This window comes from Canis lupus, chromosome 30 (assembly GCF_003254725.2).
Source record: "Canis lupus dingo isolate Sandy chromosome 30, ASM325472v2, whole genome shotgun sequence".
Taxonomy (NCBI): Eukaryota; Metazoa; Chordata; class Mammalia; order Carnivora; family Canidae; genus Canis; species Canis lupus.
The window spans coordinates 7,616,619-7,628,116 of NC_064272.1; the positions used below are offsets into that span (position 1 = coordinate 7,616,619).

Sequence of the window (11,498 nt, forward strand, 5' to 3'; positions counted from 1 at the left end):
TCAAGACTTCCACGTGATGGTGGGGCCAGGCAGACAAGTCACCCCAAAAGTGACTTGCACGCCATGGCTTCCTCTCAGTGCTGCTCTGTCTCCGCAGGTCTCCCCAGTGCTCCGAGACTTCCTGGAACGGATGCTGGTGCGGGACCCCCAGGAGAGAGCCACGGCTCAGGAGCTCTTGGACCACCCTTTCCTGCTGCAGACGGGGCTGCCCGAGTGCCTGGTGCCCCTGATCCAGCTCTACCGCAAGCAGACCTCCACCTGCTGAGCCCACCCCCAGAGGGCTGCACCCGCCACCTATGCCCACAAGCAGGAGACACTGGGCAGCCAGCCTGCCGGCAGGGCCTACCTGCCTCATTCTCTCAGTATTCTCTCCAAAGATTGAATGTGAAACCCCACCCACCCCCTCCTGCCCTTCAGCCCACTGGGCCAGGCCGGACCTGCCCCTTGGTCTCTCTCCCTCCCAAGAGGGTGCCCAGTTGCCTTTGGGATGATGGAGACCCCTTCTACAGGATGACCCTTTGTTATTTGCACAGGGATATTTCTAAGAAACGTGAAGACCAGCACTCCTGGCCACCGTGGCCAACACAGCAGAAAAGGCTGCTGCAGTTTTTTTTTTTAAGGTTGTTGTACACTAGCATCCCAGGCCACCCAAGAGGGCAGACTGCCTGTCTTCACCAGGATACTTGCTGTTCTCAGTTCCAACTCTAAACCCTGGGGTCTTGAGAGGGCCACAGGGAAGGCTTCTATTGCCTGAAGCTGTCTTCCTCCCTCGTGTCTGACTTCCTGAAGGTACAGTCCGACCTGCACCTATTTCCCAGCCCACCTGCACTGACTCACTGTCCCTGCATAGCCCGCCCTGAACTGTGAACAGCCTGATCGCGGGCCAGGGAAGGAGGAGGAGCATTTTTCTGGGTGTAAGAGGAAGAACAGAGCTGGTGGTAAATGTGGTCTCACTTTATAGGATGAAGAGACCATCATGTGTGTGTGCGTGCAGTGCGTGCGTGTGTGAGAGTGTAAGTGGAAGATGGTCACCCCGATAGCCTGGCTCCCTCCAGGTCACCCACAGCCAGCTTCAGTAAGGCTTTCCCATCCTTTCTGCCACTAAGTTCTCCTCCGAAGGGACCTGCTTTCTTGGCCTGGCTTCGCACCTCCTAAGTCCCTTGTCTCTACCTGACCCGAGAGGAGATCTGCATTGAGTCTAATGTATCCCAGGGCCTTGGCAGATTTCCAGGTTTCTCCTGTAGTGTTGAGTCTGAGGGCCAGAGACAGGAATGGTGAGGGACAAACTTTGTTTTATCTGTAAGCTTCATCTCAGTAGCCAGGTCATTGAGGACTGGTTCTTTTCAAACTCTTGGTCTGGGGGAGGTGAACCACCTCCTGGAGTCCCATCCTGTCAAGAAATGGGCCCTTCCTTCGTGCAAACCATCTGCCCTAGCTGCCTCTTCAGACCCCCGTGTCCTTGTCCCCTTCCCTCCCCACCTTCAGGGATGTTGCCAGTCAGGGAATCCAGGGAAGAACTCCAGGTGTCAGGACCCTATCTAGATAATATTTTTAGATTCCTCTGCTCCCTAGTGGCCTGCTTTGGGGCCAAAAAAAAAAAAAAAAAAAAATTGCAAGGACTTTTTTAAAGGGTCAGAGTTTTAAAAACAAAAGCATCTTCCCTAGAAACTTTTGTGAATTGTTTGCACTTGTGCCTGTTTTAAATTAAACTGAGTGTTCAAAACCTCTGGGCTGTTGTCTCTGAGAATGGAGCCAGGCCATCTTCAAGCTGGATGCCCTGTAGTGGGGGTGTCTGGTGTGACCCCCCAACCCCCAGCAGTCACTCAAGTCCACAAAAAAACCAACTCCCTGGTGGCATGTGGGCCCAGGAGGGCAGATAAGGAGGGAAACAGGAAGTGAAAGGCCCTTGGGACTGAGAGAGCTGAGAAAGAGCCAGAGCTCTCCTTCCCAGGGGAGAAGAACCCAGCCAGGAAAGGCAGGGCCATGTGCTATGCTTGCTGGTACCACCGGGGCTCTGGGGGCAGCCACCCAGGCTGATGACCACTTTCTGCATTGGTGTCTCCCTTTTCCCTTTTGCTTCTCACTCCAAGGAAAGTCAGAGGCTCCCCTCTCCAAGTTGTCCATAGAAAGTGGCCTGAGCTGCTTCCGTGAGAAAGCAGTCTCTTTTTCGGTTCTCAGAACTGAGCGGTTGTGAAGGAGCAGTGCAATGGCTGGAAATCAAGAGATCTTGGTTCTAGCCCTGTGGGTAGGGGAGATGGAGGGCATTCGCTTTAAACTTCTAGCTCTGACACTGATTCCAGCACTTCCTTCCTGAGAATTCATCCTCCCACCAGCCCAGGGTTCACCGAAATCTCTCCACCAACATCCAGGAGTCCTGCAGACCTTCTCCTGCTCCCCACAGCAGTGCCACCCAGACAGCCACCCTAGGCTGAGGGTCCCAGTCCCACCAACTCAGTGGGAAGCGGTACCCAAGTCCTTCCCGCAGGGGACAGCCACAGTGCACAGTGGGACAGGCAAAGATGGAGGCTGATGGAAGGCAGAAGCTTTGCAGGAAGGTAGCACACCCTTCTGCCACTCGAAAGGGAGCCTAGAATCAGGAACAGTTGGTAAGGCAAAGAGAGGCCAGGTCTTGCAACTGAATAATACTGGATTTATTAACTATTCTTCCGAGTTCTAATAGTCCTTCCGCCACACAGTGTCAGTCCAAAAGCAGGCATGTATGTCATTTAGCCTCCCGCACAGACTAGTTCTGAGCTTGATGTTGGGGTACTGAGATCCAGTGGCCTGCGTGAATCTTCACAATGATGAAAGCAAACAAACAAGAGTTGGAAAAGAAAACCGTTAGGACAGTCTCTTCTAAAGAGGAGTGAGCTAGGGAAGACCCCAGCCTCAAAGCCCTGGGGCTGACAATGAAAAAGAAGTGCAGGGGAGCAAAACGCGGTGACCTGTGCAAGTTCTGCACACAAATGGGCCTAGTAAGAATTCTGCAAGAACAGCAAGTCAGTCAAACACAATTCAGTGCAGACAGGAAAGATCTGCTGTGGTTTTTAAGAAACACTGCTTTCAACCACCAAGCCCTTGGCAACTCAATGGAGAGGAGCCCTCCTCGTGGTTGTTTACTCGCTATGGAAGGCCCTGGGGAGATGAGGGGGTTGGGGTGTCACTGAACCAGAAAGCCACAGGTGAGCAACGTTTGAAAGATGACAGCACCTTCTACCTAATGTTCAACCCAGACCTCACCGGTGCCCTGAAGAAGCCAAATACTTTTATCCCTACACCATTAAAAACTCCGTGAAAATTAAACACAGAAAGGGAGTAAGTGAGCAAGCAGGGGTCAGGAAAAAAAGAGAGTTTGTACTTGGGATGTCCAATTATCCCCCATCCCACCCCCAGATCCTCTCCCTCGGGCTTTTCAGGTGCTTCTGTATTGTCCACCCACCACCCAGACAGTGGGACTGACCAGAGGCAAATGTGTGGGGAGGAAGGTGTAGGGGGAGGGCAAAACACCCTCAAAACGAAAGCAAACTTCATCAGAAGGGGTCAGTGCAGATCCCAGGTTTCAGAAACTATAAACAAGGGGTTGGAAACTCCTGTTTCTCAGAACAGAGCAGGTGCTCTCTGGACATGGGAGCCTTAACTTGGAAGATCTTGGGGCTCCTGCCACTCCAAGTCCGAGCGATCTGTTCATTGTCCCTCACTCCACTGCGGGGAAATGACTTCAAGTATCCGGATTTGACATACTACAAGGGGAAAAGGATTCCGTGGGCAAATGCACAAGGGAGGGAGAAGTACGCGGCTCAACTCCGAGCCAGGGCGCCGCGACGAAAGCGCGGCGCTGCCACCAGGGGGCACCAGAGATCACGTCCGGCGCTGGGCCGGGGGAGGGCGCGGCCTCGGCGGCCTCAAGGGTCGGGAAGGTGTCCCCTCCGTCTGCGAAGGCTACAGATCGACGTCTTGCAAAGGCCCCACCTCGGACGGGGCGGGGGGTCGCAGAAAGAGCCCCCAAGCGCCGGCCACCCCGCGGGCTCCCGGGGCACGTGCTCGCCAGGCCCGCGCCGACCCCCTCCGCCCCCAGGCCCGCCCGGAGCGCGGGGAGGGGCGGGCGCCGAGGTGGGACCGGGCCGGGGAAGGGCCTTCAACCGCCCCCGGCGGCTGCCTCGGGCTCGCTCATCTGCCCGCTACGGAAGCGAAGCGGGGCCGGGCCAGGGGCCCTTGGGCTCGACCTCCGGCTCCGGCGTGCGCCCGGCCCTCCGTCAGCCGCCCAGCGGGAAGCAGGAAGCCTTTAGCAGCCCCTTCCAGCTTTCGCAGGAGTTTGATGTAATTTAAACCCGGACCTGCGGCTCGTGTGGGCTTCCCGACTCCCGCGCGCCGCTAACGTGGCAAACACTTCAGTCAATTATCCCCCTCGCAGAGCTTCTATTTAAAGAGACATTGTCAGGTTCTTAAGCCTCGGATCAGACCCGCTGCTTTTCTGCTTCTTATACAAAGACTCGAAAACACGAGTTCTCTGAGGATTGGAAGGAATACAATTAAACCAAGCCTCCGCAACCATTCCACCCTGCGGGAGCACCCACGTGCGGACGCGGGAGCTGGGGGGGGGGCGGGGGCGGGGGCGGGCCAAGTCCCTTCCATTTCAGGCCTCTAAGAGGGAGAAGAAATAAGGCTGGGCCCCGAGAGGCCGGCGAGACCTCAAAGATAAAATTCAAACGCAGCTGAGCTGAATGAAGCTCGGCTCAGGGGCCAGGAGCTGGGGTCGGTAGGGGTTGGTGTAGGGCAATGACCCCACATCCATGTGAAGTTGAAAACTGGGTCCGCCAGAGGCAGAGACAGCTGGAAGTACCCAGAAGCTGTTTCAGGGAACAACCAGCCTTCCACACCGGGGCCTCTGCTACCCCTAAGTATGCTCTCATCTTATTGAGGCAGAGTTTCTCCCCAGAAAAATATAACCTCCAGATTCCTTGCTAATCAGCCCTCCTGTCCAGAAGGGCTCAAAGGCTGGTCTCCTTGCTCTCCTTCTCCAACACTTAACAGGAAGGGAGGCTTCAGCCCAGTGGCCTGCAGCATTAAGGTCCACATCGCTAGGCAGAGGGGACTGGCTAGGCCTTCGTTCTACAGTCAACTCTTCTGCTGCCTGGCTGCCAGGGTGTGGGGAGCTGGGTGTAAGGAGGCGGTGACCTGGCAGGAGTCCGCAAGACTCAGAACTGAGCCTTGGGGCTCAGAGTAGGGAGTGTCTGTCTTGCTGGCTGCAAGGCTGCAGCTTATGGAACCCATCTTCCGCTCCTCCCCTCCAGGACTGGAAAGGTAGGCTGTAGGGAAGGTGAGAGACCTAGGCAGGGAATACCAACAAGCACAAAAAAGAAATAAAATAGGGGTTCTTTTCAGAGAGAGGGTGGGTTATGATCTCCCCTTGGCAGTGGGGACAGGTTCTGGGATCCCAGGCCAGGAAACTGCCAGGAAAATGAGGGACCTGGAAAAAAAAAAAAGAAATCCCAGTGGAGGAGAGAGGGCAGAGCAGGGGGAGCAGGGCTTAACCTGGACGCTGTTTACCGCTGAGCGTGCAGCACCACGGCCTCCGTGCCCGCCTGCCAAGGCTGAGGCCCCGGCACCGAGTGGGGCAGAGCGTTGGCCTCTGACTCCGGGCCGCTCTCGGGCCCTGATGCCTCCCCGACCAGGCTGGGGATGTCTGGAGCTGTGGAGCGGCGGCGCAAACCCAAACGGCCAGAGCCAGGGCCGCCCTCCGGGTGGGGGCTAAGGCCAATGGGGGCTTGCACTAAGGTCGGAGGCGCTCCCTCCAGCACCTCCTGCGAACGCCACCTCCCGGTCCCCGAAGACTGGGGCGAGTGTGGTCGGGCCATCAGGGCTCCCGCCCGCAGCCGAGCCGCCTCCTCCTCGGTTACTGCCCCCAGCGCCAGGCTCATGCTCCGGCCCAGCTCAGGCCTCTCGCTGCCCTGTGCTCGGTGCCGGCCCGAGCCCTTGCCCCCTGACCCAGCGTCGCCGCCGTGACCGTGGCCGCCGGCCGCTCGCGCAAAGCGCGCCAGGAGAGGCCGAGGTAAGCGGCGGGGGCTGGGCCGTCGGCGCTCGGGGCTGGGCGCGGGGGCCGGACGGCCCGGGGGGCTGTCGGAGTTGGAACCCCGGGCCGCGGCGGCGGCGGCTGCGCGGCCCCAGGGCCCGGTGAGGGCTTGCACGCAGGTCCCGTGGCCGCGGGCGGCTGCCAGCTGCAGCGCCGTGAGACCCGCTCGGTTGGTGCGGTCGAGGCGCAGGCCGAGGCGGCGGAAGGAGCGCACCAGGAACTCGAGCACCGCCCCGTGGCCGCACGCCGCCGCCCACATCACTGGGCTGTTGCCCGCGGAGTCGGCCGCCTCGGGGTCGCCGCTGAACTGCACCAATAGCTGCACCGCGTCCAGGTGGCCACGCTCGCAAGCCAGGCTGAGTGCCGTGCGGCCGCGCTCGTCCCGCAGGTTCACGGCCGCACCTTGCTCCAGCAGTAGCCGCACGAAGCGCGAGCGCAGCGCGGGGTCCGGCAGCCCCACGGCTACCATGAGCGGCGTGCGGCCCTGCTCTGCGCGGCAGTCGATGATGCTGCGGTCCAGCGCATCCAGCACAAAGCGGGCCAGGTGCACCTTGCCCGCCTGCATGGCCTCCAGGAAGGTGCGCGTACCCGCTCGGGGGCACAGGTCCTTGGGCTTGAGCATGGCCCCGGCCGCCGCTCCCAGGCGGCCCGGCAGCTCCGCACGGGGGCGCCCCTGGTTCCCGCGCCCCGCGGGGCTCTGGTGTGGCTCCCTCCGCGCGTGGGCGGCTGCAGCCGAGGGTCCCGGCGTTCCCACTCCTGTGCCCCCGCGGCTCCCGCTTCCCCGCCGCGCCTGGGCCGCGCGCCTGGCGTCTCGCAGCTCCTTCCCTGGGCTTCCCGCCCGAAGGTGTAGGTCGCTCGCTACTCTGAGCTCGGCGCCCGGCCCGCCACGCTCTGCCCCTCGGGTCTGTCCCGCTGTGTTCCGCGCGGCCGGCGCCCTCCGTCCCTTGTGGCTTGGAGCCGCGCCACTCACCCGCACCCGGGGCAGCCCCCGCTCCCCTGATGAGCCGGTGGCGCCCGCCGAGCGCGCCTGCCTCCAGCCCTGGCGGGGCGCGCCGCTCCTCAAGCTGCTGGCGCCGCTCCTCCGCCTCCTCCCCGCTCGCGGGGGCCGGGCCACGCCGGGGCGCTTGCTCCTTACTTGGGGGGCTCAGCGGCGCGGGAGCCGCCGCCCGCCTGCGTAGCTGGCTTTATAGCCTCGGGGGTCTCCATGGCGATGGCTGCCCTGGAAGCCAGCTGAGCCGTCAGGGCAGGAACGCACGGGGCGGGAGAGACCGCCCCTGACCCCCACCCCTCCGTGGGCCACGAAGTCGGGAGCGGCTCCTCCTCCGCGCTCCCCTGGGGCTGCGGCGGCGGTTGCGGGGCGGGGGCGCGGCTGCTCGCTGGGGGCCACATGCACCAGGCCAGGCCAATCCCAAAGTCACAGTCCTCTCTTCCCGTCCTCCCGCCCTCCGCCCCTACCGGAGTCGGTGCCCTCGGCTCCTTAGAAACTTAGGACCTGGGGCCCGTCGGGGAAGACGGAGGACCCCCCCCCGCCGCCGCCCCGCGGTCCAGGTGGAAGCAATCGGGCCCCGTGAGCGCCGAAGTGGACCATGAGCGAGCGGGGAGGTGGCGGCGAAGGGCGAACCGGAGCAATTGGCGGGGGCGGGGGTGCCCGTGCTGCGCGCAGGGTGGGGGGCGCCTGTGCCGGCTGCGAACTGCCACTCGAAGTGTAGCGAGTCACGCACTCACACACCATTGTTCCTCCCGCACACGCTCGCTCGCGCGGGGGTGGGGGAGCGTGCGCCCTGCAATCTCCGACGTCTCCAGCCCGACCACGCGCCCGAGCGCCAGCTCCCGGCGGCTGACGGGCAGGCGGAGCGGAGACGCGGCGGCCGGGGCGGGCGCCTGGGGATCCGGGGACGCTGCAGCCGCGTCAGCGCCCCCGCCCCGCCGCCTCGCGGCCAGCCACCCCCCCGGAACATGTGAGCGCCCTACGCGCAAGGCTCCCCTGTGGCGCTGGTCACAGAAGCACCCCCAGACCACCGGGCTCTGATTTCGACTACTGGCTGACCCCTCGGGAAGGGAAGGAGAAGAGAGCCCGAGTCACAAGGGCGTGGAGAAACCACCGCACCCCCTCTGCCTCCTGAAGTGCTCGGCCTCGGTGGAGGTGTTGGGGGGATCAGGGCTCCGGGGGTTGGGGCAGAGGAGGGTAGGTGTACAGGGGTGGAATGAATACTTGTAAAGTGTAAAGAAGTCAATCCGTTCTCAACGACAGAATTTACTGAGACTTCGTGAGCCAGGTACTGTGTTCCCAGGTGTAGGAAATACAGAAGTTCAGTTCCAGGTAGAAGAGACCTTCCTCTCAAGCAGCATGACAAGACCAGGACAAAAAAAAAGAGTAGAGGCTACCGAGTGCTGAATACATCTGCTAAATAGAAAACCAAGCCAGTGCGTGCAGGAAAAGGTGGAGTTGGGGGTGGGGGCTTGGGCTCCAGGATAGTCTGAAACTAGGACTTCTGAGGTGGTCTTCAAGGATGTGGGGGATCTGGCTGCTTTGGAAAGAAGGAGAACATTCCAGACAGGGTTACTGAGGCAAGGACATGGAAGCAAGAAAAACTTCTAGGGGATAGTACTGAGGGCTGCTCTACCAAGTACCTTCGTATGGACAGCAGGAAATAAGGGAAATAATGAAGGTGTCCCGGGCCTGGGCAGGGCCGCCATGAGATGCTCTGCAGCAGGAACTGCTGGGGGGAAAGTTCTGGGCAAGGAGAGGATTTGTCTCTGGGAAGGAGACAGTGGGCCCAGATGGATGAGGAGGAGCAAAGTGCACACAGGGCCCTGCACTCCAGGCTTCTAGGCTTCAGGGATGCCCACCTGGCATCCTGGGCCCAGCCGTGGAGCAGGGGTTCCCACTTCTCTCCGTTCTGGGGGGCACATGTAATGGAGACCTGTATATACTGTCAAGCACAGATCCCCTTTATCTTTTTTGCATTCCTTAATCCCCCTGCTCTGCCAGGTTTTTCTCATGGTGTCACAGAAAGGGCACAGCGTTTGACCTCTGAGTTAAGTCCCAGTTCGGAGGCATTTACCAGAGTGTGGCTCCAGGCCTGCACAGTCTTGTCTGCAAGATGAAGCCAACAATACTAGCCCTGCCTGCTTCCGGCAAGATCAAGCTAGAGAGTGTCAGAGAAAGAGCTGCATGGTTATTCAGAGTGTAGAAAGCCCAATCTCACCCCCCACCCCAGACATGGGGGCCCCACCTGGGGTGTCACCTGGAGGTGGGTATAGACTCTCCCACCTCAGTAAGGATGCAGGAAAGCTTTCCCTCTACTCAGCAGAAGAAAGGCTTTCCTTTCCTTCATGACTCAATTTCCCTTTTCTGCAGCATGAGGGAAATTGCTTTCTTCCCTTCTTTCTGTTTCCAGAGTAAGAGGAGGTAACCATGCAATCTGTGTGTGGCAGGCTAGCCTGACAAGCCGGATGGTGACACACCCCAGGTGGAGGAGAGAAGCAGTGGGAACATGGAATGGACACCTGCTAGGTCCAAAAGAACTGTGGCCTCTCCTCCGTGTGAGCTTCTCTGGGACAAGTCTGCCTCATCTGTGTCCCTGTTCCTGGGGTGGATGGAGACAGTTCCAGGGAAGCAGAGGAGCTGGCACAGGTCCCTGTCAGGGAGCGCCAGGCTGGCTACTCTATAGACACAGCAGCCAGAGCATTCGCACCCCCTGGCATCGCCAACCCAGCCAGGCCCATGGCGGGATGGGGGGATAGTGCCACGTTTCAGGCCCTGGAGCCTTTGCTCTGACTTTTCTGTAGGCTCAGTATGTTCTGAACAGAAAAGAAATAGCAAAACTGAAAGAAAAAAAAAAAAAAAAAAGCTGAGCATGTGCTGCAGAGCAGGAGGCCCCTACAGCCGGAATTAGAAGCTGTCGCTTAGGGAGCTGAAGGCTGACAGGAGATGGAGCTGAGGCAGGGAGCAGGCAGGCGCCCGGCACTCCCCTCCCCTCCACCTGCTGAGCCTCTCCCCTTGCAGGCCCCAGGCTGGCAAAAAGGCTTTGTCCCAGGGGTGCTAGGCTCAGGTCTGCAGTCTGTCACTCTGTCTGCAGCTGGCCCCCTCCTGGACCCCCTTCTTTCCTCCTCCAGTGTCACCAGCCCCCTCAACCTGTCACGTTGCACCAGCTCAGCAGGGCTGGGCCTGGTGGCACATGGCTGGGAATTCCAGAGAGCTGGGGGGGGGGGGGGGGTGCAGGGGGGTGTTGAGTCAGCAGGGGACTCTGGTATCTGAGTCAGGGACTGAGAAGCTGGGCAGAGACCCTTCTCTTGATGTTAAAAGGTGGAACTGAGGCACAATGAATGGATAGGGAAGCTTGGCCCAGCCCCACAGGTAAGACAGCAGGAATTCACCTACTGGGGCCCTCGGGGAGGGCATTAACTCCTCTGCACATCCCCTGCAGCTGGAGGGTAACTCATCTCCAGCATGTTCCCAGCGGGCAGAACACAGGGAGATGGGGAACTGGGCCTGACCTCCTGAGAAGCCCCCAACCTGCTGTGCAGAGGCCTCTCCAGGAGACAGGACCGCATGTCTAGCCCGCTTCTGGGCTTCCCCGCTCCACAAGGGGGGCCCAAAGACTGCCCGGCCCGGCTGAGAGGCTATGGGAGGGCAGTCTCTCCTTCCTTTCAGCAGTCATTGGGAAAAGCTGGGGACTGCCCAGTGGGCTCTCTTTGGCATATGCCCATGTACCTGGGCCACTGAATTCCTCTAGCTTGGATCCTCATCCCTGCATGGTTCATGCCCCTGGGTCAGCAGGGAGATGGGGCAGTTGAGTGCCCAGTAGGAGGGCTAAAGACAGGGCACTGCTCTGGCGTATGAATATCCCACCCTTGGCTGCATCCAGTGTGACTGCAAGCCGGGCACGTCAATGACAGGCCTTACTGCTGTGAATGAGCAGGACTCCTAGTCTCAACCTGCAACCAGGGAATGCTAGGATCCCAGAGGTCAGGCCCCCAGGGGGATGGAGGGCAGTGGTTCTGTTTATTTTCTGAAGGCACAGGTGCTCGGAACTAATGGCATTTGTTATAACTCTGAAAAGAAAACAACCTCTTCCCAGAATCAATCCCCGCCTGGCCTCTCCCAAGCCAGTGGCTCTTCCCATCTGGGATCTGGGGCTATGGCCATAGGTGCAGTGAACAGCTGTCCACAAACCCCTTTAGAGCAAGTGTTGGGTTCAACCATAACCACCTAAGAATCTGACCACTCTCAGTCTGCCTAAAGGGGCCCAGGTGGCCTGGAGGTTCACAGCTCCCAAGAGGGAGGGGGGCCCCTTGCACTAGGCTCTTCTGCTGCAGCCCTGAGGGTGGAGACAAGGAAGGGCCACTTATGGGTGGGGGGTGGAGAAGAGGGATGACCTCATTTTCCAGTGGTTGTGGCATCAGGGTAGGCAGAAGAGGAAGT

General features: G+C 60.0%; 2 protein-coding genes across 8 annotated transcripts in view; one reads left to right on the plus strand and one right to left on the minus strand.

Moving 5' to 3' along the window:
* The window catches only part of PAK6 (p21 (RAC1) activated kinase 6), a 37,340-nt gene extending 35,617 nt beyond the window's left edge, over positions 1 to 1,723 (plus strand). For all 7 annotated transcript variants that reach the window (XM_025473220.3, XM_035708718.2, XM_025473214.3 and 4 more), the window contains one exon: positions 98 to 1,723. In XM_025473220.3, coding sequence (XP_025329005.1) covers positions 98 to 265 — 168 coding nt within the window. In that variant the 3' untranslated portion in view covers positions 266 to 1,723. The remainder of the gene's footprint in view (positions 1 to 97) is intronic.
* Positions 1,724 to 2,629: 906 nt separating this feature from the next.
* Positions 2,630 to 7,899, minus strand: ANKRD63 (ankyrin repeat domain 63). The gene has a single exon (XM_025473213.3). The coding sequence runs from the start codon at positions 6,690 to 6,692 to the stop codon at positions 5,544 to 5,546; it is 1,149 nt and encodes a 382-aa protein (XP_025328998.1). The 5' UTR covers positions 6,693 to 7,899; the 3' UTR covers positions 2,630 to 5,543.
* Positions 7,900 to 11,498: the final 3,599 nt, after the last annotated feature.